This window comes from Peromyscus californicus, unplaced genomic scaffold (assembly GCF_007827085.1).
Source record: "Peromyscus californicus insignis strain IS unplaced genomic scaffold, ASM782708v3 Scaffold_9__1_contigs__length_137607984, whole genome shotgun sequence".
NCBI classification, from domain to species: domain Eukaryota; kingdom Metazoa; phylum Chordata; class Mammalia; order Rodentia; family Cricetidae; genus Peromyscus; species Peromyscus californicus.
The window spans coordinates 68,915,644-68,941,578 of record NW_026294617.1 but is presented as its reverse complement, the minus strand read 5'-3'; the positions used below and the strand labels follow the sequence as shown (position 1 = coordinate 68,941,578).

The 25,935-nt window shown below is 54.6% G+C and overlaps 2 protein-coding genes across 2 annotated transcripts; one reads left to right on the top strand and one right to left on the bottom strand.

The window, feature by feature from the left end:
- Positions 1 to 110: 110 nt before the first annotated feature.
- Dcst2 (DC-STAMP domain containing 2) lies at positions 111 to 9,029 on the bottom strand. The gene is made up of 15 exons (XM_052732179.1): positions 8,765 to 9,029; positions 8,414 to 8,584; positions 8,028 to 8,129; positions 7,619 to 7,816; positions 7,231 to 7,296; positions 6,482 to 6,695; positions 6,157 to 6,314; positions 5,539 to 5,703; positions 4,089 to 4,256; positions 3,696 to 3,796; positions 2,546 to 2,676; positions 862 to 992; positions 456 to 549; positions 210 to 350; positions 111 to 117 (listed from the first exon to the last, which is right to left on the bottom strand). Exons 1-15 carry the CDS (start codon positions 9,027 to 9,029, stop codon positions 111 to 113), a joined length of 2,112 nt encoding a protein of 703 aa, XP_052588139.1.
- On the top strand, positions 9,028 to 25,865 carry Dcst1 (DC-STAMP domain containing 1). Its single transcript, XM_052732178.1, has 16 exons — positions 9,028 to 9,052; positions 10,049 to 10,174; positions 10,277 to 10,351; positions 15,788 to 15,916; positions 16,466 to 16,605; positions 17,276 to 17,480; positions 17,581 to 17,724; positions 18,256 to 18,377; positions 18,794 to 18,951; positions 20,974 to 21,073; positions 21,189 to 21,284; positions 21,924 to 22,050; positions 22,212 to 22,328; positions 22,711 to 22,853; positions 23,025 to 23,138; positions 25,565 to 25,865. The coding sequence occupies exons 1-16, from the start codon at positions 9,028 to 9,030 to the stop codon at positions 25,814 to 25,816; spliced, it is 2,073 nt and encodes a 690-aa protein (XP_052588138.1). The 3' UTR covers positions 25,817 to 25,865.
- The last annotated feature ends 70 nt before the right edge of the window (positions 25,866 to 25,935 follow it).

Below are 25,935 nucleotides of genomic sequence, written 5' to 3'. Positions count from 1 at the left end.
GGAGCTCCACACAGGACGGCTGTCTTGTGCCACCACTCCCCCAACACACACATTGCAAGCGACTGCGGGCTGGGGAGCAGGCACTCAGCAAACCTCAGTCTCCTCTGCCTCTAGTCCCTGCAGAGGGGCAGGCACTCAGCGAGCCTGTGCAGATGGGACAGAACATGCTCCCAGTCCCCAGGTGCCATCTCCACTTGCTTCCCGCTCACCTGGTCTCTGAGTGGGACTCCTCTGAGAGGCTCTTGCCCAGTGCTTCCTGGAGCTGTTGTCGAAGTTTCAGCACCTGCTCGGGAGTCCTTCTGCGAGCTGCAGCCAGCCAGAGCTGAGGGCCCTCCTCGTCACTGGAGTCCCTGGAGAAGGCTACCGTCTCAGTGACCCACAGCTAGCCTGGGAGAAGGAGCATCGTTCCCACTGCCCCCCATGACTGCAGCCTTCCCCACCACTGAAAGACTCACAGCTCCAGATCCAGATGGCCCTGCTTGGAGAGAGGAGATGCACACACAGAACAGGTGTTGTCCAGGAGACGGAAGCAGGTAGGGCAGTAGAGACCTGGAGGAGAGCAGGAGGGCAAGGAGGCTTGAGCCAACCCGTCACCTGTGATCCCTAGTGTTTGGCCTTGCCTCTCCACCCCACCCCTGGAGGAAGGACCAGCCTTGTCAAGGATGCACACTAAGGAACTGCTGCAGTACCTCCCTTGCACTCAGAGGAATGGAGGAGATTCTGGGGAAGGGAGCTATGTAAATGAGAAGATGCATCATAATGGAACGGACATATAAAGGTAGGGAGAATTCCAGAAAGGAAGAGCCATGGTTGACTGTCATGGGCAAACACCGTGAGTCCTTCAGGAAGAGGGGCACTCACCTTTGCAGCCTGGGGTACTGCAGGACACAAAGTTCTCCTCCATGTCCCCTTGGCCCTCAGACTGCCCACAGCCCAGGCAGTAGTACTGATGTAGCAAAAATTGACTGAGCAAAGGATGTAGGCAACGACACCTTAGAAGGAAGGTCCGCAATGTCAAGCTCAGGAACCCCAACCTTGCACATCCAGACCAACCTGCAGATCTGAGGGAGACCTCCGGGTGCCCTGGCCTGTCTTTTGGACTGTAGCAACTGTTCTCCATTGCCCCACTCTCCTTCCTCTCCCACTCCAGGAATCTTTAGTGGGGCTAGAGAGATGGCTCAGTGGTTAAAATCACTTGTTGCTCTTGTAGAGGACCCGGGTTTGGTCCCCAGCACCTACATGATGACTCAAATCATCCATAACTCCAGGCCCAGAGGATCCAATATTTTCTTCGATCTCCACGGACACCAGGCATGCACTTGGTATACATATGTACATATATACATATATATACATGCAGGCAAAACACTCATACGCATAAATACATCTTCTTTAAAAACTTTATGCTTGGCCAGGCAGCGGTGACACACACACCTTTAATCCCAGCTCTTGGGAGGCAGAGCCAGGCGGATCTCTATGAGTTTGAGGCCAGCCTGGTCTACAGAGTGAGATCCAGGATAGGCACCAAAACTACACAGAGAAACCCTGTCTCAAAAAACCAAAACCAAGCCGGGCGGTGGTGGCGCACGCCTTTAATCCCAGCACTTGGGAGGCAGAGGCAGGTGGATCTTTGTGAGTTCGAGGCCAGCCTGGTCTAGAGAGCGAGATCCAGGAAAGGCGCAAAGCTGCACAGAGAAACCCTGTCTCAAAAAACCAAAAAAAAAAAAAAAAAAAAAATGCTATAAAAAACCAAAACCAAAACAAAACAAAAAATTGTATCCTTGGAGCTGCAAAGACGGCTCAGCAGTTAAGAGCACTGGCTGCTCTTTCAGAGGACCCGGGTTCAATTCCTAGGAACCACATAGCAGCTCACAACATCTATGACTCTAGTCCAAAGGGATCTGATGCTGTCTTCTAGTCTGTGTGGGCACTGCATGCACATGGTGCATGGATGTGCGTGCAGGTGGAGAACACCCATACACATAAAATAAAAACAAACAAAACATTTTTTAAACGTAAAATTCTTTTTTTTTTTTTTTTTCGAGACAGGGTTTCTCTGTGCAGCTTTGCGCCTTTCCTGGTACTCGCTTTGGAGACCAGGCTGGCCTCGAACTCACAGAGATCCGCCTGCCTCTGCCTCCCGAGTGCTGGGATTAAAGGCGTGCGCCACCACCACCCGGCCTAAACGTAAAATTCTTAGCCAGACATGGTGGTGTGTGCCTTTACTCCCAGCCCTCTGGAGGCAGAGGCAGGTGGATCTCTGTGATTTCGAGGCCATCCTGGTCTATAAAGTGAGTTCCAGGACAGTCAGGGCTGTTATACAGAGAAACCCTGTCTTGAAAAAAACCAAAATAATAATAGTCATAATAATAATAAATAAAATTCTTGTCCTTAATTCTTCCTCCAGGACATGAAAGGTATGAGTTGGATACCCTCTTCAACCAACTCCTTGTCACTTGGAAAGCACAGAGATGCATTCTGACCCCTGGCTCTTTTTCTGTCGGTTGGTTGTCCCCACATCCAAATCAGGAAGCACTAGACGCACCTGAAGGCTAGCACCTGGAGGATGCTCATGTGGCCCTGGTCAGCTGCCCGCCGCATCACAGCTCGGTGCACCGCAGCCACCACGTTGGTTCGACGACTCAGAAGCGTGTTGTAGAGGTAGGAGATCCTTTCCTGGTGGGGCGGAACCCCGGATGGGAACAAGTAGTCCTGGTCCATCTGCCTTGGCACGCCCCCTTGCACCCAGCCCCACTCCTTGCCTCTCTTTTCCTTCTGACTCCTGTGAATTCCTCAAGGCTTAGTTCAAAAGACCATTTCTCCAGGAACCCTTCAGGACCTCCCTAAGCAAAGTAAGCCGTTCCTCCTCTGGCTTTCCATCTCTCTTTATCAATCCCCTAGTAAAACCGCTTTCTTTTCTTTCTTTTTTTTTTTTTAATGATAATGTTTCATTAAAAGCCTTTCTTCCGCCGGGTGGTTGTGGTGCTCGCCTTTAATCCCAGCACTTGGGAGGCAGAGCCAGGCGGATCTCTGTGAGTTCGAGGCCAGTCTGGTCTACAGAGTGAGATCCAGGTCAGGCACCAAAACTACACAGAGAAACCCTGTCTCAAAAAAAAAAAAGCCTTTCTTCCTGGGGCAGGAGAGATGGCTCAGCAGTTAAGAGTGTGTATTACTCTTCTAGAGGACCCCAGTTCGATTCCCAGCACCCACATCAGGCAGCTCACAACTGGTTGTAACTCTAGTTCTAGGGGATCCAACACCTCTGGCCTCTGTGGGCACCTACAAACACATGGAGTATACTCACACAGAGAAAAGAATATGCACGTGATTAAAAATGTAAAAAGTAAAAGAAGTTCATCTACTCGAAATGCCTGTCAGCCTAACTAGACTGATTCATCCTGCCTCCTTGGAGTCCCTGCATCGCAGCTGTCACATAGGACACCTCAGTATGTCACAGGGCCCTACCACTGCGGTTTCAGCAAAGCCTTGGAAGTAAGATGCGCCTCAGGAGGCCCTGGCCAGAAGGACACCGTTCCTCCTGATTCCACCTGGGGGCTAGGTCTTGGCTCCGGGCTCCAGTAGAGGGGTAGGGATGGGGGCTGCCAAGGACTTCAGCATCCTCAAAGCCGAGACAGACAGCCAACAGCCTAGCATCAGGGCCAGAGCCGAGAGCTGCTGGCTCTGGAGCCCCTCACCTGTTCCCTGAACGGGTAATAGGAGGCACAGATGACGCGCCGCAGCCTGCTGACGTAGCTGCCGAACAGAGTGACGAAGAAGCACAGGCCGTACATGGTACCTGGGAACACAGTGCACAGTGAGCACCACCCGCCGCCCAAGGCACCGGCCACACCTGGGAACACAGTGCACAATGAGCACTGCTCACTGGCCACACCTGGGAACACAGCGCACAGTGAGCACTGCTCACTGGCCGCACTCCTGGGAACACAGCGCACAGTGAGCACTGCCCACTGGCCACATTGTTGGGAACACAGCACACAGTGAGCACCGCCTGCTGCCCAAGGCACTGGCCACACTCCTGGTCCACGTGCTCCCTCACCCCGGTCTTCACTCTTAGGTAAGATGAATACCTATAAGGATGTAACCATTGGCGTCCGGTTCTGAGGGATGCAGGAGGCAGCGCTGGGACAGTATACTGATGTTGCCTTGTTGCAGGACATCAAAAGCGGACACCAGGTCGCGGTAAATACTCCCCGAATAGCCAGTCCCCTCCACCGTTATGGATACTAGCACAGGACCTAGCACAGAGACGCTGGGAGGGACACTCACGCAGTGGCCTGGTCCCCACCACCTCCCGTGTAGGCCAAGGGTAGGAGCCACACCCTCACCCAGGACCTTTGGTGCTCAGGTATCTCTCAAGGTACACTGAGGCCCGGCCTCTGTCCTAACACCACGATCCGGCTCTCTGGCACTGCCATAAACTTCATGACTGTTCCAGAAGCATTTAATATTGCCTGAAAGCTGGTCATTTTTTTCCTACAGGGTCTCACTATGCAGCCTAGTCACCCAATCCTCCTGCCTCAGTCTCCTACGTGCTGGGTTACAGGTGAGTGCCACCACTACCCGGTTTATTATTGTACTTTATGTTTGCCTTGAGTTTCGATTTTTCTTTTCATTTCCATTTTTTTTTTTGTTTTTGTTTTTGTTTTTTTCGAGACAAGCTTTCTCTGTGTAGTTTTGGAGCCTGGCCTGGATCTCACTCTGTAGACCAGGCTGGCCTCAAACTCACAGAGATCCGCCTGGCTCTGCCTCCCGCCTGGCTCTGCCTCCCGAGTGCTGGGATTAAAGGCGTGCGCCACCACCGCCCGGCCATTTCTTTATTACTAGTGTCCACTTGTGTGTATGTGTGGTCGGGGAAGCACATGTGTGGGGGTCAGAGGACAACTTGGTGGAGTCAGTTCTCTCCTTCCACATTTTCAAGCATTTTAAGGATTTAACTCAGGTCAAACCTCCATGACAAGTGACAAGGGCTTCCTTTACGCACTGAGCTGGCCTGTCCGTTTGTCTGTCTGTCTGTCTGTTTGTTGGTTTCTCTTCTGTTCTTTGTGTCCTCATATGCAAATAACAAACTCAGGCTAATTGCGTTCCTTGGCCTGTGACACAGTCTCAGTCACGGGTCAAGGAGAGTCTACGCAAAGCTAGTCTCCCTTCTTACAGTGATCCGGAGAGCAGCCATTGCTCCACTGTTCAGATGAGCAAGAGGTGAAGCAATTTGTTCTTGGTGTGTGTGCTGGGGGCTGAACCTGGGCCACTGTGCGTGGGGCTCTGTCCCCAGCTCCCAAGCAACTTACTGAAAATCACCTCCTGACAAAGGACAGGGCTGGGATTTGAACCCAGCCAGTTTGGCTCGCGGCTCGTGCCTTAGCTATGCTGTTACCCTGTGTCCTTGACCCAGACAGAAGGCAGTGGCGGGAGAGTGAAAGGCAGAGGCAGGAAGCTATCCAGAGAGTCCCCCGGGAGAAGCCCCAGGGAGGGGGACGATGCACGGGGTGGGTGGGCACAGGAGGGGTGGACACTCACTGCGGGCTACAATCTCGCCCTGGAGGTGGTACCGGGCCAGGTCAAGTACCCAGAAGACAGCGTAGTCCAGAAAGACCAGGAGGAACACAAGGAGGAGGTGACGGGCGAGGTCAAACGTCCCCAACATGTAAAAAATCTTCTCCCATCGGGTCAGGAAGATGGAGCCTGAAGGAGTAGGTGGTGATCAGGAGTGTGTTCCCCAATTCTCCTGCCCATAGATCTCAACTCTTGGGGAGATGCCCATATCAAGTTCAGCTTAATTGCTTACCCAGAGGACAAAAAAGAAAAGAGACTGTGAGGAGCATGGCAAGGGTAGGAGCACTCTTCAGGGCGAGGGGCTTGATGGAAAAGCCTTGCAGCTCTCCCTGGAACCAGTGTTCCGTCCCCGACCCTGCTTGACTCCTACCTCCTAGGCAGCCTTCCTTTCCCTATTAGCACATCCACCCCCCTGCCTTCCCAACCTCGCATCCCTTGATCCAGGGTGCTCTCCTTGTCTCCCTCTCAGCCTGAAGTCCTCTCTCTTCCCTCTGGTCCCTATGCTCTAAAACAGGGTCAGGGATACGGGCTGAGGAAGGCTTTGCTGCCCCAGAGCCCCTTTTCCACCCTCCGCACCCTGACCTGGTTGGATGTAGCGTCTGGCCTCGTGAGAGCTGAGCGGCAGCACTGTGGGCAGCCCTGCCTCGGCGCGGACTGCCTCCATGTGCAAGAAGCGGCTGGTGATATAGATGTTGTCAAAATTGTCCCAGTTCAGGTAACAGTACCGATACCACAGGGCTCTGAGGAGGAGGGGCGCATATGAGACTCCTCGGCTCTCTTTACCAGACCCCCAGGCACCCCAGGCAGTGCTGCCCCACCAACTCCCCCCACCCCCAAGATTCCATAGATGGACAGCCCTGCAGCAGCCCATCTATCCCACAGGCCCTAGTACTAGCCAGCCCCTCACTGGAGGTAGAGAAGTGTAAAGAGGAGAGGCAGGGTGTAGCCCATCAGAGCCAGGACCTCCCTGACACTGTACAGCTTCATGCTGACGGCCTCATGAAGGTCCAAAGCCACCTGGGACAGGCTCCGAGAGGCATTGAGGTCCACAGAGAAGTAGTGCGTGGCTGTCATGTTGAACTCAAATTCACGACGCACCTGGTTAAGCAGCTTCAACACAGCTGGGACCGGCGGGGCCAGAGGAGACAGGAGCCAGGATAGTTAGGAGGGTAGAGCTGAATGGGGTGGGGGGCTGATGGGGTGGGGGGCTGCTGGGGTGGGGGCTGCCCGGCCCAGGAATTGTACAACTCACAAACCAGCCAGAGCTCCCAGGGCCCAGATCTAGACTAGGAAACAGTGACATCTTCCTGACACACAGCACTAGACTTGGCCTAGGGCTTATGCTCCCTCACGGATGAGGAGTGAGCGTGACCTGCGCTCTGGTGGGAGGCTCTGTTCCTCCCAGCTTGCGCGCATGACCTATGCTCAGGCAGGAGGCCCTGTTCCTCCCAGATTCTGCTCTGAAGCCGGGCTTTGATGAAGCACCTCCCCCGCTCCCCGAGCCTCAGTGTCTCAATCAGCTCAGCTTAGACATTCGTCTGGGTAACCCCGCACAGTCCTTCCCGCTCTTGCGTTCTTGCATATGGACCAGGAGACTTCAGCTGCCCATAGTAAGAGCAGGAGAACACCGGTAGCGGGGGCTGAAGGGTCACTCACGGGTGCTGATGGTCTTTCGCAGGAAGACTTGGATGTACGTGGGGATGACGCAGAACATCTGGACCACTGAGAGTCAGGGAGCTCAGCGTGAGGACGGGGAGCAGAGGTGCGGCCTGCCTGCCCCCCTCTGGAGCCTTCCTCTCACGGGGCTGTCTAGACTTTCCACCTTTCCCATTGGTCTCTACATTTGCTGGCCGTTTTTAGCCTTTCTCCACCATGCTTTCCTGAACACCAGGCTTACTCACAGAACCCAGCATCCTTATGGGCTCCATATTCAATGCCCCCGGTGTGATCCCGTACCCACCTTTCTAACAGATCCTGCACTCTCCCACCCCGTTCCAGCCCCATGTTCGTGCCCTCCTGGCAGGGGGGGCCCTGGCTCTCTCACAGCTGGCAAGTCCACAGAGCACCAACTTGAAGGGCATGACCACGAAACACAGGTGATAGACTCGAGGCATGATCTCCATACAGTTGTCCTTGGCATCGTCGAATAACCGGGCGCATTTCGTGTACGGGTTGCCCAGCTCCGAGTTGCACACATCGCCGATGTGAAGGAGCCAGTACCACACGTTCCGCAGGGCCCTGGCTGGGGACAGCTGTTCAGTCAGTGCTCTGGGCAGGAGTCCCCCAGGCCTTTTCAATGACTTGGGTAACACCAGCCCACCTCCTCACGCCGGAACTGGTCAGTGGTCAGACATGCTGCGTGGAGTGAGACCTGAGCAGGCCTGGAGAGGGACTGGGAGAAGGAGACTTGGGGGCATTTTGACCCCCCCCAACCAGACATGTAACACACCTACCTACATGCTTCACACCATCCATGATGGACCGGAAGAACCTGCGTACCCGGTCAGCCACCACTTTGGCCCTCTGGGCGATAGCTTTAATCTTGGTCAGAGCACCTGAGGGACAAAGGGCAGCCTTGTGGTGGGCCTCTTTGTCCAGGAGCTGATTCTCACCATTTCCTGCAGGGAGGGAGTACCAGGCGGCTCCCAGAAGAGGAGGGAGCCTGGGTGCTGGGGTGTGAGAATAATCAGGTGAAGAAGAGGCTGAGAGCAAGGGGAAGAAGATTGAGCTGGACAGGAAAGTGGCTACCCAGGCCCAGCCACTCAGGTTCGGACACGGTTCCAACAGAGAGGAATTAGACCTTACAGGATGGGAGTCAGTGGTAGGCTGGGGACCTTACTGACAAGGGGCTGCTTGGCTCGCTCCAGCACTTCAGCAGTCTGGTTCAGGGCCAGCTCTGCCCCACAGGCCACAGCCTCGCTGGCCCGGGTGAAGTTACGCAGGGTATTGGCACAGGGCCCTTGCAGCACAAGCCCAAAGGCAGCCACCAACAGGAGCATCCGGCCCTGCCCTAGGGAGACCGCAGCTCAATCACAGCCCCGACCCCAGCCCCAAGGCGGCAGCAGGTACTCCTTCATGTTAGCTGTTAGAATACTTCCCCACCCTCCACCCTCAGCCAACCCAGCCCAGCCCAGCCCAGCCCAGCCCAGCCTAGTCCAGCCCAGCCCTGCTCCCGAGGTGCCAGGCTTACTGGAGAAGGCCTGGGGAAGCAGCAGGAGGACACTGACGCGGACCTGGCGGGAGAAGCCCATGCCTAGGCTAAGAAAGGCAGCCAAAGTGACAGTGACCACCAGGCAGCCAAAGGGGCTGTGTCCCTCCACCAGAAGTTCCAGAAGCCCATAGGCCGTGGCCAAGGACAAACCCAGAACAAAGCCACCCATGCTTCGGACTATAGCCCGTGCCATGCTGGGCCCCTCCTCCCCGGAGGGCCGCTCTATAACATCGATTTTGGACATGGCCGCTGGGACCAAATGCCGGGGTGTCTCCAGAAGAGGCCACCCGGATTCTATAGATCCGGAATCCTTCGTCCGATTCTAAGGTTCCGCCAGGCTTATCCCACAGTGTGTCTCAGAACCTGTGACCCAGTTCTGCCGGCTCAGGGCTGGTGAGCTGAAAGACGCAGAGCACAGTCTTGGGCTGCAAGTGAAGCAAAGGACACAGGCAACACTTTCGTTCTCTCGTCAGAATCTCACAGCCCGGGAACCTCCGGACAGACGTCTAGGATGAAAAGGGCTTCTGAGAATGGACGGAGGGACACCACACAGCATCAGAACAGAGCAGGAAAGCCACAAAGGAAACCACCCCACACGAGTGAGACAGCCAGCTCTAGACTGCCCCTGCCCAGCATCCCGCAGACTTCTCTTGTCCTCTCTCCATTTCGGGGTCCTCCAGCCTCTATCCCTCCTGCCCACCCCACAGCCCAGTCTTTTTCCTCCACTCCTGTCCTCCTCTTCGGGATCCCCTGTCTCTTCTAGTGAACACCAAGTCCCCGCCACCACGTTCTCCAGCATCTGATCCTCTTAAAATCTCAACCCTTAGCCAGGCAGTATGCCACATGCCTTTAACCCCAGCACTCAGGAGGCAGAGGCGGGTGGATCTCTGAGTTCGAGGCCAGCCTGGTCTACAGAGTGAGTTCCAGGACAGCCAGAGCTACACAGAGAAACCCTGTCTCGAAAACCCCTCCTCCCCCCCAAAAAAAAATCTCAAACCTTGGGGCTGGAGAGATGGTTCAGTGGTTAAGAGCACTTACTCCTCTCCCAGAGGACCTGAATCCAACAGCCACATCAGGCAGCTTACCACCGCCTGTGACTGTAGCCCCAGGGGATCCACCTCCCTCTGAGCACCTGCACACACACGGTGCACATAAACTCAGTCAGGCACACACATACGCATGAATAAGAGTCAAGTCTTTCTAACCTTAATGAACGTCATTCAGCCAGAAGAAGAGGCTATGAGCTGTCTGTCCCCTTTTCAGCCATACAGAGGCTCCTACGCTGGGCTCTTCCGGTGTCCTGGAGCCGGTTCCTATGGCGCCAGCCAGGGGAGTTCCCTGCCACTGCTTTCCTGCTGGGAGCAGGCACTGGTGGGCTCCTGGCCATAGGCAAGTGTGGGGGCAGAAGGGCAGGGCTGAGGCAGGGCTGGGGCAGGGTTGAGGCAGGGCTGGGGCTGTCAGTTAACTTTTGACTTCACCCTGTTCCTTCAGGTCTCTTTCAGCTCCTGGTGAATCCCATGAACATCTATGAGGAGCAGAAGATGGTGGCGTTGTATAGCCTGGCAAGTTAGTCGTGGGTAAAGGCCGGCCATTAGGGGCCTGGAGGAAACTGGAGCTTGCCCCTTATGTGCCCCTTCAGCCTCCTCACACACTTTAGAAAAGAGAGAAGGGAGGGCTCAGAGGAGAGAGCATCCCAAAGTGAGAGGGCCAACCCTGCCTTTAATAAGGCTTGCCTATCAGTGAGAGAGTCCCACTGCCCACACACCACAGGCCAAACCCTCCACCTTATAGCCTGCTCTGTTGACCACTCCGGCACACTTCCTACTCTTTGAGTACGCAGTTCCTTCCTTCCTTCCTTCCTTCCTTCCTTCCTTCCTTCCTTCCTTCCTTCCTTCCTTCCTTCCTTAGGATTCAGAAGTATACAAAGTTGACAAGCACCAGCCTTTTTGGAGATTATAGTTTAAAAAAAAAAAAAAAAAAAAAAAAAAAAGAGCCAGGCACAGCTGGGTGCGGTGGCTCACACCCACAATCCCAGAACTCATAAGACTGAGGCAGGAGGATTGCCTTAATTCAAGATCAGCCTGGCCTACCCAGTATGTTCCAGGATAGTCTGGATTGCTAGAGTAATGTTCTGCCTCAAAAACTAGAAACTGACCAACCTGCCAGTGTGAGACAGAAGCAAAGTAAGAAATCAAAGTACGCTGTTCAGGGGAAGGAAGGGGCCGGGCGCGACCCTAGCCCTGCCGGGGAAGACTCCTGGAGGTGATGTTCCAATGGAGACATTCGCTTTGGGAGGTGTTGGGCCACAGGAAAGGGACGGCTGAGAAGGGCTGTGGAAGTGGCTTCATCTTAGAGACAGTTTATCACCCTACAGAAAAAGTGGATGAAAGAGGAGTGTGGCAGCTCACGCCTGGAGTTCCAGGACAGCCTGGACTTTGTCTCAAAAAACTAGACAAAAGAAAAAGACACAAACAAGACAAAAAGAAAGAGAGAACGAAAAAAGAAAAAGAAAGAGTAGCTTTATAGTTGGAGAAATCTCATAGTTCCAGAGTTGCCAGCCCGGAGGCATGGGTTTATAATCCCAGCACTTGGAAGGCTGAGGCAGGAGGATTGTATATTTGAGGCCAACCTGGACTATATATTAAGACTTGTATCTCAAAGGGCTGGAGGGTTGGTTCAGGAGTTAAGAGCACTTGATGATCTTGCAGAGGACCTGGGTTCGATTCCCAGCACTCACAGGGCAGCTCACAATCACCTGAAACTCAACTTCCAGGGCATCTGACATGTTCTTCGAACCTCCAAAGACACTAGACACACACATGGTATACATACATGCAAGGAAAACTTAATTTTTGTTGTTTGTTTATTTTTCTGAGATAAGGTTTCTCTTTGAACCCTGGCCGTCCTGGAACTTGCTCTGTAGACCAGGCTGGCCTCGAACTCAGATCCACAGCCTCCCCAGTGCTGGGATTAAAGGCGTGCGCCATCACTGGCTGGCTGCCTAGAGGTTTTTCTGTTACAAAACCCCCGCCATAACTCCAGGCATCACATCTCAATGCAGTAATCTCAAAAACTAGAGAAGGAACATCTCTTCCTCCTGCCCCTTGTTCAGGAACCAGGAAAACTTGCCAGGAGGCTTTTCACATTTCTTTGGTCAGTACAGCAACGGATGTCCTTCTCGAACCCTGTCCCAGCCCAGGGCAATGGAATTAGCGTCACCAGCTTATTGAACACATAAACTGGAGTCTTTGACCATAAGGCTAAGACCACAGTAAACTGTCTTCCTTCTGACCGCTGGGTTCACATATGTTCCAGAGATGACCTTTCACTCAGACATGGAGGAAGCCCCAGGCGTGATGACTAGTTAGGGCTTATTTTGAGGAGTTAAAGGGTCCTGTCTACTCCACATCTGGACTTCAGGCTCCCATGCTTCTTAAATGTCAGCTCTCCTTGCTGCTCCAGCCCACCCCCACCTCAGTCTGCCCCTTGGCCCTGGGTCCCAGAGTGAGAAGGAAGGGCTCTGCTTCCCTTTCTCCTGCCTCATTTTAAAGCATTCTCTGACAGTCTCATATATGCATAGAATGAATTTCAGTCAGTGAACCCCTTCGCCTTCCCTGCCCCCCAGCCCTCTCCTACTGAAACCTTTCTTCCCCAGAAGCCCCCCTCCTCCTCCTCCCGTGGCCTCCTTTTGTATGTGACCGACTGTGGCTAATTAGAATGGCACGGGTAGGAAGTTATTAACGGGAGCTGGGGCAACTTTTCAGTAGCTATACCACCTCCTCCCCCAGCCCCCACTCCTCCCGCCACACCACCCCACACCCTCCTCCACCTCCACCTCGACAAGGCCTCAGGTAGCCCAGGCTAGGGTTGCACTCCTCCTGATCCTCTGTCACCCTTTCTCAAGGGCTGGGTGACAGGTGTGTGCCACCATACCTGGCCTCCTTTCTGCTTCTTCTGATGTCCAAAAAGAGAGACGAAGAATCAGAAGGAAAGGTACAAAATCTTTATTTATTTTATGACGGTGAGGGGGACAAAGTCTTTAGTCATCCATGCTGTTATAACTCTCCTCCGGTGCCCTCAAGGTGGCAAGCTCATTGACAGGCTCTGGGGTTCCTCGTGGTGTGAACTTTGGCAGGTTCTTTTGGCCAGACTCACATGGAGCCAACCACAGACAGGCTTTTCCCTTGAGATGTGCATCCACCCCGACCCCCCCCCCCTCCCCCGGCAGACTGCCCCTGTGGATGGAGATCTCCAGGCCTGCTGCCTTGAGGAATTGCTATGGAATGTGTAGTTACCCTCCCCCACTGCCTAGAGAAAAGAAGTTCCACACTCTGGGATCTGCAGAGAGCAGGGCCTGGAGCAGCTGGGCAGCCGCTACAGTTCCGCAGGAGCCCAGCCCAGGAGGGACCAGGCAGGGTCCCTTCCTGTGATAGTCCCTAGCGGGTCTGAGCTGCCTACACTAAATGCTACCTTTCACTTCCAGAACATTAACATTTCCAGTTTGTTCTTATTGATGGACGGATTGCTCTTGCAGCTCTGCCTGTCCTAGAACTAGCTATGTAGACCAGAGTGGCCATAACTCACAGAGATCTGCCTGACTCCCAAGTTCTGGTGTTCAAGGCCTGCACCGCCATACCCAGCCCCCCCCTCTCCCTTTATTTTTATTTATTTATTTATTTTGGACAGGGTCTCATGTATCCCAGACTGGCCTCAAACTTGATATGTGCCTGAGAATGGCCTCGAACCTTTGATTCTCTGGCCTCCACCTCTGAGTGCCGGGATTAAAGGCATAGACCGCCCAGGGCAGCGTGCATGTCAGGCAAGCACTTTCCCGCTGGCTATATCCCCAGTCCTTTTTTACTCTCTGAAAGTCTCATGGAGTTGGTCAGACTGTGAACACGCTCTTTAGACCGTGTAGGCCTTACACTTTTCTACCTTCCTGCCTCAGCCTCTTGAGTGGCTGGGGTCATAGGCCTGTGACACCAGACCCAGGTCTCTCAGAATTATTTACCTGCTTAGTGTTGGTGAGTCTAACAACCCAACCCTGCTCTGTCTTATAAACTGGTTGGGTAGAGGAGTGAAAGACTGCTTCTGCCCTTTGTGTGATGCCAAAGGAGCTCCTGGGACATAAATCTGTCAGCTATTGTCTCTGCTGCAGCCTTTGGCCAGAAGGCCAAGACCACAGAACAGTCTCCTTCACTGCCCTGCAATGCATAGATTGGTTTAGGCAAACCCAGACTCAACCCCCAGGGGCCAGGGCAGAACCAGGCTATTGTCCTTGAACAAAATCCAAGTTGTGTTATAACAAGTGAGACGGCAGGGGAAAAGAAACTCCTGGGTGGCATCCAGGGTCTGCCACAAACCTGTATGTCTAGGTGGAGCCGTGGGGGAGGGGAGCGGCTGGCAGGGCAGAGGGCAGCAGCCACTTGAAGACCTGGGGAGAAATGGGCAGCCGCCAGGCCCCCGTGGACTGATGGGCAACCAGACTCAGTGGCGTGGGCTCACCACGGAGGTGGGAGGGCCGGTCCCTAGGGTCTCTAAAGCATGTCGAAGGGTTTGGAATCTATCCACCGGTGCAGCAGAAAGACAGAGCTGCAGGAGGGAAGCCACGGACTGTTTACGCTTCGATAAGATCATCTTGGCCACTGAAGTGGAAGGCAGTGAGAGAGGAGGTATGAAGACAGGTTGGAAAGTTTCAGTCCACGAGGTTGGAGAGACGGCTCAGCAGTTATGAGCACTGGCTGTTCTCCCAGAGGACCTGGGTTCTATTCCCGGCACCCACGTTGAGCAGCTCACAACTGTTCATAACTCTTAATTCCAGGGATCCAACACCCTCTTCTGGCTTCCGTGGGTTAGGCATGCACATGGTGCACATACAGGCAAAAAAAAAAAAAAAAAAAACAAACAAACAAACAAACAAACACTCCTACACATAAAATAAAAAATAAAGGAAATTTCAGGCCAGGAACTAGTGGTAGAGCTTGATGGTAGAACACTGACTTGGCGTGTGCAGGGCTGTACCCAAGCATTGCAACAATCGTCTGTAGCCCCAGTGATGATGGGGCCTGGGGGAGGACAGTGGAGATGGTGGGAGTCTTAAGCGTTTGGGGTTTGCTTTGGCCATCACTGGGCAGAGCCTCCATCTACTCGGGGATCTTCTTGTTCCCTGACTAGCTCATGCTGTTCCTTTGTCCTGGGCGGCCATCTGTGTCTCCTAACAACAGTTACTCATCTCCCAGGCCCAGCTGACACATCATCTCCTTTGTCCAGCCTTCCCAGCCCCACCCCTCCCTGCAGAAATACCCACACCCTCCCTGGCTCCGCAGCCCTCTCCATAAGCCCCTCCCTCCCTGGAGCACCGAGCACGTCTGTCCCATGGTAGTCATTTGTTTACTTGTCTGTCTTTCTGGATTATGAGCTTCACGGAGCTCACTGGCTCCTTGCAGAGACCACATGTGCAGCAGTGACTGCTGTAACCTACCAACCGCACGTGACTAAGAGCTCCCACAGGGGAAGGGTGGGGGTGTGGGTTCTGGGGGTGTCAGGGCACGGGGACTGTCCAGGTGGGCCCTGGCTCTTCCTCTGACCACCTTGGGCATCAGTGCCCATTTCCTCAACGTCTCCTTTGCCTGCTCTGCTCCCTCACTGCCTCATGTAAATGTGCATCCTGACTGCATGTGGGAAGCGTGGGCTCCTGACACCCACATGCACACTCATAGGCACACACAAGTGTGACCATGACTTTCCTATCCCTAACCATCTCCCCGGGACTCTCCAGAGACAGGTATATACCTGCACTCTATAAATGGCTGGTAGATGAAGAAGGAAGGAAGGGAGGGAGGGAGGGAGGGAGGAAGGAAGGAGGCCTGAGAAGTGTATCAGAGCAGGTGTAAATAAATGGGGATGAGGGCGGATGCAGGAGTGGGCTGGGGCAGGTGGAGGTCTGGTAAATGTTAGGCTGCTTCCTTACTTCATCTCCCCACCTTCTGGATTTCCCAATAGGCTTTGGGGCCATAGGCTGGGGGACCTCCCCTCACACTCGCTGTGCCAGTGTCCTGTTGGTACCCAAGATGCTGGGCAAAGAAGGCAGACTCTTTGTCCTGGGATACGCTTTGGCTGCCATCTACAAAGGTGAGGAGTGGCTGTCCCAGAGTGCCAGCTGGTGATACCAAAGCAGTGACCCTGGGTAGATCATCCAGTGGGGACCATGTTGTTGAGAGAAAGTGGGGTGGTGGTGGTGGTGGTGGTGGTGGTGGTTGGTTGTGGTGATGGTGGTGGTTGTAGTGGTGGTGTGGTGTGGTGGTGTGGTGTGGTGGTGGTTGCGGTGGTTGTGTTGTTGTTGTTGTTGGTGGTGGTAGTTGTGGTGGTAGTGGTGGTGGTGGTGGTGGTTATGGTGTGGTGGTGTGGTGTAGTGATGTGGTGGTGGGGTGTCACGTCTTACTGTTCCGACTTGCTGCATTTCCCTGAGAGTGCCTGCCCACCTCTTGGCCTCCTTAATTTACGGGCCGAAAAGACAAGAGTTGAATGAGATCTCACCGACTCGCTCAGGCCCGTCATTCTGCAGTCCCGGAAGGTGGCCTACATGCAGGCTTGCAGGTGGTCTGCATGCAGAGAAGGTGCCGGGGTGGCTCTGAAGGCACCGGCTCTGCAGAGGAGTGATCTGCTGGGTGTCTTCTGCAGGGCCAGCAGCCAACCTGCAGTACAACGTCAACGAAGTGATAGCTTCCCTGGGCTGCACCGTGGAGCTGCAAATCAACAACACCCGAGCGGCCTGGCGCGTCTCCACAGCCCCGTTGCGGGCTGTGTTCAAGGACCTGCTGGTCAGGACCCTGTGTAGTCCCTGTCCCCAGGACTGAGTTGGGTTGATCTGGGAACATGACCTTTGATCTATGGACTCCTAGTAGGGATGCTCCTAGAGTGTTTTGTAGCACTGTATCCACCCATTGCAGAGCCCTTCCTGATCCTGAGTGCTAAAAGCCAGGAGAACATCTTATCACTGGGACATACACACCTCCACATTTCCAGATACCTGCCCGGGCAGGACTCCAGCTACACAGCCGAATTAGAATGTAGTGAAATTGGGGACATTGGTCTTTGAAGACCAGAGGATCAGAGAATGGGAAATTCGGGGGCAAGCAGCTAGGAGGTTGGGAATGTTGGAAAGGAGAGGACCGGGAGAGGGGAGGTCACAGGGGTATGGGAGATTAGGACTGAAGGTCTAAAGTTCAAAATTATGGAACCACTGAGCAATATGGGTGGAGGAAGGGGCCCAATGGGGAGCTGCGGGTCTGGGAATAAGGCAGAGCAACAGGGGGGGGGGGGGCAAGGCTGTCAAGCCTGTGAGCTGGGGTGGACTAGAGGGAGGCTTTGTCTCAGACCTGTCTCCCTGGGGGCCTAGGGGAGAGCCCAAAGTGCGGCATGGCTAGAAGACACACCGGAAGTAAGTCTGTAGACCCCCCTCCCTGCTTCCTCCTGTCTCTCCAACCCCAGGACAGTAAAGAGTCATTGAAAGCGGAGACTTGGAACATCTCTACCTCCTTTGAGGACCTGGATGCCCAGGTGAGGAGTGAGATGGGCTACTCTCCTGAGGATGCCATGGACACTCCAGACACAGAGGCCCAAGGAGTCCCCCGCGGCCGACTCCACCTGTCCACACAGATGGTGTATGAGCTGAAGACCAAACTGCGCTGCTCTCGTGAGGAGTGTTCCTTAGCAGGGCAGGGTGGGGCAGACTTTGGGGCCAAGCTCCAGGCCGGGGCATGGGGACCCCAGACACCTCTGTCTCTTTGCTACAGATCTGGTAAATAGGGCCATAACCAGCTGCCATGGCTGGTTTGAGAAAAAGCATCAACAATGTATGCAGCGCGTCTGGGTCCCACTTCTGAACCACCTGCTCTGCCTGCCAATGAAGTTCAAGTTCTTCTGTAACATTGCCAGGGGTTAGTGGCAGGATGGGGAGGGGTCCCCAGATTAAAGGTGATGAATCCTTGGGGACCACGATAGGAGGGTAGGCAGGTATAGGGCTCTGTGGGTACCTGAGTCCACCCCCTACTGACTTCTGTGCAGTGGAGATGAGTTTCAGCTAAGTTGTGAATTCTGTCTCTCTATTGGAAAGACTGATAATAATAGTTCTCATCCCCATAAGGGTTTTGAAATTTAACCGGCTGATGCATGCCAAGTCCTAACAGAAGTGGTACCCAGAGGAACTGCTCTAAAAATGCTGGATACCGTTATTAGTATTTGGTATGGTGAAGGACAGATGCAAAAACGGGAGTGAAGCGCCGGGCAGTTTATCCCAGCGCTCTGGAGGCAGAGGCAGGCAAATCTCTGTGAGTTCGGGGCCAGCCTGGTCTCCAGAGCGAGTTCCAAGAGTGAAGCATCAGGCCTTGTTGCTGGGTAGGAGAACCCTGGGTTAGCAGAGCCTGGGCTCCAGCCCAGAGAGGCCCTGACTTGGCCCCGCTGTCCATCAGTGATGGAGATTTGGTGTCACAAGCGCATCCCAGTGGAAGGCAACTTTGGGCAAACCTATGACTCGCTCAACCAGTCTATTCACGGTCTCTACGGAGAATTTGCAGCCAATATTGACATTAAGGTAGGAGGCAGAGGTGTGGGGGAGGGAGAAGGGCAGCTAGGGAGCAGCAGAAGGGGAGGAAGGGAGGTCTCAAGGAATAAGTCAGAAAAAGGTGAGGTGAGAGGCCCCGGGAAGAGGTGTCTAGTGTGGGGGAGGGGAAGATGACCAGTGCTGGGGGCACCATGCTGGCGGCCCGTGGAATGTATGTGACTGGCTTGGGGACGGAATGGACAGTCAGGCATGAGATGGTGTCAACTAATGTGGGTGCAGGGAAGCCAGACCGTCACAGAGACTGGTGAATAGGGGGCGTGATAACTCTTGGAGGTCCTGGGAGGATCAGGGGCTTAAGTAGGGTGCCGCCGTCGGAAATGTGTCCCCACGGGGCTGTGGGGTGTGGCCAGACTGCTGCAGACTGTGTGCACATGTTTCCTTTCCAGGAAGAGAAGCAGGCTGCAGTGGTGGGTGTCAACATGAGCTGGGAGCGCGTGAGTGTCGAGGTGCGGGACTATGTCCGCCAGCAGGAGGCCCATCTGCGGTGGGCAGTGGGACTGTTTCATGTGCTCCTGACCTGCACCTTCCTGCTGGTCTTCCACGCGTGAGCCACAAGCCCCACCTGTTGCCCCTTCCTCCACCCCGGATGGGGACCCTGGTATAAGACATGCAGAGCTGAACCCCCAATTTGGAATCTGATTCTTATTTGCCTGTGTTTACAGTTAACGGGCACGTGGACATGTTGTGAGGAGTGCTATTACCATGTGTCTACCGCCTTTAAAAAAAAAAAAAGCAACCGTCTTCATTATCTGCCTCCTTCCAGCATCTGTCCGAACACTGCCGCCCGCCCCCCCCCCCCCCCACACACGCAGCTTTGACTGTGGACTTTTCCCCTTGCCCTTCATATTCTCCTTGGCTCCGACTTTGTGCCATTTTTATCATCCAGTTTTGCTTTCATTCTCTCCTGCCCTGCTGCGTTGGCAGCTCCCCTTCCTTCCATGTAGAACAAAGTCCTCAGCCCTACCCAGGCCAGCGTCTACCTGGGGCTTCCTGGCCCTCACTTCGCTCAGGTTCCCCCACTGACTTCTGGACCTCCTCCTCCTTTTCTCCACCCTCAAGGGCCCGGGCTGGGCAGGAAGTGGGCGAGGGCGGTCAGAAGGACCCTTGCTGTCTGTCCCTGTGCTTCCCCAGGGCCCTGTGGAAGGAAAGAGGTGAATGAGCCATATTGCCACCCTGCAGACATTCCTGGTCTAGTTGAGGTGGTGGGAACGACACCCACCATACCCAGAGGGCTCCAGGGCAATACTAGGGACTGACTATGGGGACAGGTGTGGGAGCTAAGGAGATACCACAGGGTGGTCATATCTGGGCTCCAGAGGCTGCAGGTGGGATCTGTGGTCAAGGGAAGATAGGGTAGTGTTTTGAGCAAGGACCTTGGCATCTGCCGTTTGGGGGGCAGTGACTGGGGTGCAGGGCCGAGCTGAGGACAGCTTGGCTGGGAGAGTCTGGAAATCCCTACAGGAAGGCCCTGAATGGGGGTGGGGGTGAGGAGGTGGCCACCAGATGGATGAGGGTAGAGGGTGGGGGTGGGGGTGGCAGAGGCCAGGCTAGGTCAGAGGTTAGGGAGCCTGGAGAGTGAGGCAGGGCAGGAAGATGGCCCCAAATGGAAGGAAGTGAAAAGGTACAGCAGTTCTCAAAGCTAAGCTTGGGAGGGAGGGGAGGAAGCAGAGAGTCTAAAGTCTCTGCCAGGCTTTCAACCCTGGGTGAGATCACTCAGGAACAGGACCGAGCTGGGGGGAAGGGTTGTCCCCCTGCCTAGGAAACCCAATATTGCAGTGGTAGGTCTCTCCACAAGGGGGCGCCCCAGTCTATCTTTGCATTTCTTTGAGGCACCGCAGTGGCATTCTTTAGAAGTGGGATTTATATTTCATATTTTACAGTTTAATATATTTCTGCAATTTAACGTGTTTTCACAATCAGAATTTTTTCCTTCGGAAACAAGCATTATATGGGACTTTGGGAGTTACACAGAGATCACCTACATACACACGTATGTCTGCACAGACGTACAGCTCCAGGGAAGTCAGAAAGGGCAGGGATATGCTGGAAAGACAGGAGATGTCTGGATAGGAGTTTTGTTTGAGGTGTGCAACAGGCAAAGCTGGAAGGCATGGTGGACACACCTTTAACAGCAGAACTCGGGAGGCAGAGGCAGGTAGATCTCTATGAATTCGAGGCTAGCCAAGGCTACATTGTGAGACTTTGTCTCGGAAATAATAAATCAGTAAAGATGGATACAGCAGCCATACTACTGGATGATTCTTGCAATCTGGAGGGTTTTCTGCCTCTGTGCATCTACTTCCTTCATCCTTCAAGATAAAACATCTGCCCCTAACTCACAGACTGCTCATGCTCTCCTCTGTTGGCTCTTGACAGTCATAAAGGTGGACATCTTCTACACAACCAGAGGGCAGGGTGGAGCCTGCTCCTTCACACCAGGTCACCTGGCCCCGGCTTTAGACACAGGGATGCTCAGTGAATGCCAGTTGATCTGATGAGTGACTAGGTCTAAAAGAAGCCCATCGTTGGGTGTAGATGGGAGACACCCCTGTCTGTCCCTCCATAGGTCCTTCTCTTACCTGGATAGCTACAACTGGGACATCCGCTTTGACAACATCTACATCAGCACCTACTTCTATCAAATCGATGAGCGCAGGAAGAAGCTGGTGAGGGAACTCAACCCTGCCAGAGGATGCCTTACTGGGCCCTGTATGGACTTCATACCCCAGGAGAGCAAAGACCCTTAGGGTTTTTACCGATGGAGACTTTTTTTTTTTTTAGGGCAAACAGAGTCTGTTGCCCCTGAGAAAAGCAGAAAAGAGATTCCTTATCTTCCCTTTCAAGGCCTCTATCCAGGCCTCAGAAATGCGAAATGTGGTGAGACTGGATCAGGGATGGATGGCGCCTTGTCTGGGGATGGGCGGAGCCTTGTCTGGGGATGGGCGGAGCCTTGTCTGGGGATGGGCGGAGCCTTGTCTGGGGATGGGCGGAGCCTTGTCTGGGGATGGGCGGAGCCTTGTCTGGGGATGGGCGGAGCCTTGTCTGGGGATGGGCGGAGCCTTGTCTGGGGATGGGCGGAGCCTTGTCTGGGGATGGGCGGAGCCTTGTCTGGGGATGGGCGGAGCCTTGTCTGGGGATGGGTGTAGCCTTGTCTGGGGATGGGCGGAGCCTTGTCTGGGGATGGGCGGAGCCTTGTCTGGGGATGGGCGGAGTCTTGTCTGGGGATGGGCGGAGCCTTGTCTGGGGATGGGTGGAGTCTTGTCTGGGGATGGGCGGAGCCTTGTCTGGGGATGGGCGGAGCCTTGTCTGGGGATGGGCGGAGCCTTGTCTGGGGATGGTGGAGCCTTTCTGGGGATGGGTGGAGCCTTGTCTGGGGATGGGTGGAGCCTTGTCTGGGGATGATGGGTGGAACCTTGCAGGTAGGACTCTGAGGCTGGAGGGCAAAGGGCAGAGAACACTCCAAGCTCCAAGCCAGAGCAGGGGGCACCCAACCCTACCCCCCTGGGCTCCCCGCAGGCAAGGGAGCTCCTAGAGACACTGCCTGTCCTGCTCCTGCTGCTGGTGCTGTGTGGGCTCGACTGGGCACTCTACTCCGTCTTCGACGCCATCCGCCGGCATTCCTTCTTGCAGTATTCCTTCCGCAGTGAGCCTGGGCCCGGGGCCAGCCCGAGTGACGAGCCCCTCCTGCAAAACCTACCTCTACCGCTTCCTTGTCTGCGGCCTTGCCCTCCTCCTCCCAAGTCCAACCTCAGCCCCGTAATTACCGCTCTTACCCGAAACCCTCTCTCCCTCCACTCCGACCAGGCAGTCACAAACTGGAGGTGAAGGTTGAGGGGGATTCCATGCTGGCCAGGCTTCTTCGCAAAACCATTGGAGCCCTGAACACCACCTCGGACACAGCCGTGGAATCTAACAACATGCGTGAGTGATGCAGAAGGCTGGCATCTGTGGACTCTAGGGCGGGGTGCAACCAGGAGACAATGGGGTCGGGCCGAAGATGATTTTGGAAAGGGTGAGAAGAGGTTTGGTATGCTCGAACTGGAAAAGGCAGAGAAGAGCTTGGCTCAGAGAAAACTGGTTGCCAGCCTTCGGAGGGGGTGGGGGACAGATAGTAAGTAGCTATGGTATTGACAGAGAAGCTAGGCAAGAAGGAGGAGAAGAGGAGTTGGGGGGAGTTAAACTGGAAACCCACGTGTACCTTCCACTGGGGTGGGGAGACCAACTCAGTGCTACCCTGTCAGGGTGAGCTGGCCCTGACCAGATTGCTCACAGCCTGCCTCCCATCCCCCCCCTTACCCCCCAGCCTGCCTGCCCCAGCCCATAGGCCTGGATGCCAGGGGCTACTGGAGAGCATCACTGCCAACCATCCTGCTTGTGTGTCTCTGCCTAGTCCAAGCTTTTGGCTACAGGCTCCGGAGAGTCATTGCAGCCTTCTACTTCCCCAAGGTGAACTCTCGAATAACAACTCCACCCCTAAACACACACACACACACACACACACACACACACACACACACACACACACACACGCACGCACGCACACACCTCCCAGTCCTGTGTCCCTCCCTCCCCGGCTATCACTATCATGAGTTTCTTGTTCCCCACCCAACCCCTCAGCGAGAGAAGAAGCGGGTTCTGTTCCTCTACAATGAGTTACTGAGGAAGAGGGCAGCTTTCACTAAATTGAGGAGGGCCGCCATTGTTCGACGGGCACATCAGCAGAGGGCCCCGGTAAGCACAGTCCGGGCGAGCGAGCCTGCCAGCTCTAGGCTGGGTCTGAAGACTCTCAGAGAAGGGGCATCTCTTTCAGTACCCTCAGCACCCTCAGTGTCCCAGGACACTTGGAGCTGAGTGGGTCTGGCAGGCTGCAGGCTGCAGGCTCCAGCTTCTGGAAGTCGAGGCTGTGTCTTTGTCTGAACCCCTGTCCTCAGCACAGCCCGAGACAAGCAGTGGCCTTTTAGGAAGTGGCAGAAAGGGGAAGGAAGTCAATGGGACTGGTCTGTTTGTAGGAAAGGAAGCAGCAGGATCAGAAAGAGGCCGCTGCTGACAAGCCCAAGGTGGTTCCGGAAAAGGGAGAGGAGGCAGGTGGTGGGGGCGGGGGCGGGTAGGAGGGCTCCATAAAGGAACGTGTGATCTCTGGAAGACACAGAGTCAAAACTAGGTCTGAATCCACACTTCCATAAGCTGTAGGAGCCTGTGGTCCTCACTCATGTCGAAGGATGGGGCCTGTAGCCAGGTCTGTGAGACCGTTCTTCAGAGGGTAAGAAGGGTACTGAGTGACAAAGCAGCCTCGGTTTAAATCCAGCTCCCTCCCTGCCATTCCACGACGGCTGTGGGACCTCGAGTGCCCTTCTCAGGTGCTGGGCCTTGCTTTCTCATTTCTGTGAGACGGCGTTAACTGCTTCATTTGTTCAGTTGTGACGATGACTGTTTCACTTCCGTGACGCTGGTATGAGAATAACATTCCACATGCGTGTCAGGCGCCACTGTATGGCGCTGCATGCCTGGAGCCAACAGCTTCTTCACCCGAAGGACAGGTGGTAATAGTAACAGTAAACACAGCCGGGCGGTGGCGCACGCCTTTAGTCCCAGCACGCAGGAGGCACAGGCAGGTGGATCCCTGTGAGTTCGAGGCCAGCCTGGGCTACACAGAGAAACCCTGTTTAAAAACGAAACAATAACAACAACAAAATAACAGTAAACGATCATGCACACGCACGCAGGGCCTGCATGCCCACCCAGGGAGGGGCGCTGGGAATGGATGGAATAGACGGCATGAGCTCTGCTGCCAAGCTAGTTATTTACTCCGGAACAGTCTCTTTTTGTGGGTACCAGCATTATAAGCAGAACAGTGGGGCTGGTAAGACAGCTAAGTGATAAAGGTACCTGCCACCACGCCTGATGACCGGAGCTCAGTCCCACCCACATGCTAGAAGGAAAGGACTCCCACAAGTTGTCCTCCGACTGCCACACATGCCCCATGGCACACGTAAACATGGCATCCAGGATGGGATCCCTTGACCTTGGTCCTGAAGTAAACTGAACCCGAATGGCTAGATGAGGTAGGAGGGATATGTATTCTAAGCTCAAGGAACAGGAGGTGAAAAAAATCAGAGACCCAAGGGAATGCCAAGACCAAAGGCTAAGTAAACTAAGGAAAAGCAACACACACACACACATAGGGCAGGACCTGGGAGGTGGAGCAAGACTACAAAGAAACAGATCTTGGAGCGCTCTGAAGGCCAAGCCCAGATCTGTCAGGCAGTGGGGCCCCTAGGATTTCTTAAGCAATGGCCAGTGAAGGACTCCTGGCATCGTATGAAGAGGGTGTTTGGAAAGCGGATACCGAGCCTAATGATAGCAAACTTTATGATTTAGTTCCTGCCAGGTTTGACTGAGATCTGACTCATGAAAGACACACCATCTAAGTTTGTTTTTTTTTTTAAGATTAAAAACACTTTCATTTATTTATTGCAAACGGGTGTTTTGCCTACACACATGTCTGTGCACCTACCTCCTGAGTGGCTGGTGCCCAGGGAGGCCAGGAAACCATCAGATCCCCCGGGGGGTTACAGACAATTGTTAGCTGGGACTCAAACCCGGGCCCTCTGGGACACCAGGCTGAGAGCCATCTCTCCAACCCTCCTATAAGGTGTAAGTAATCATAGTCTGTCTGCCGTACTCCTTCTAAGTCTCACTGTAAGAATCAAATTAAGCCGGGCAGTGGTGGCACACGCCTTTACTCCCAGCACTCGGGAGACAGAGCCAGGCGGATCTCTGTGAGTTCGAAGCCAGCCTGGGCTACAGAGTGAGATCCAAGACAGGCACCAAAACTACACTAAGAAACCCTGTCTCGAAAAACCAAAACAAAACAAAAAATCAAATTAGGCTGCTGTACAGGTGCACATTTTAGCGGCTGCGGGTTACCCTCCGGGAGAGTTTCTGCATTCCATCATGAAGGAAAAGGAGGCTCTTTTAAGACTCACTTCCAAAGCACCCTCGCCCTCCAGGGCTCTTCTGGTTCACCCCAGCTTCCTCCAACAAGCCACTGTCAGCCAGGCCTTGGGACCTGAGACAGTAAGAGCTGCCCAGGGCTCCGGACAGCCCTTCCCGCTCAGCCCACCTGGCGTTAACCAACCCACCTCGCCTCCCAACAGCGCCACCACCTGGTGGACACTCTGTACCGCCGGTGCCCTCTCCTGCGCCGCTTGACGCGTCGGCGCTGCGTCGTGTGCCAGGCACCGGAGACGCCCGAGTCCTACGTGTGCCCCACTCCGGACTGTCAGGCCGTGTACTGCCAGTCGTGCTGGGACGACATGCGACGGCGGTGCCCGGCGTGCACGCCCGTCGAGGAGCTCTCTTCCTCCGCCTACAGCGACAGCAACGACGACGCCGTCTACGGCGAGTGAAGAAGGGATGCTGCTCGCCTTCTTGCTCAATAAAGTGTGATGCACGCTCCTGCGGCTTTGGCGCTTCGCGGGGCTCGGGGACTGGGCCGGGCCACAGAGCCGAGGCCGGACCGCGGCGG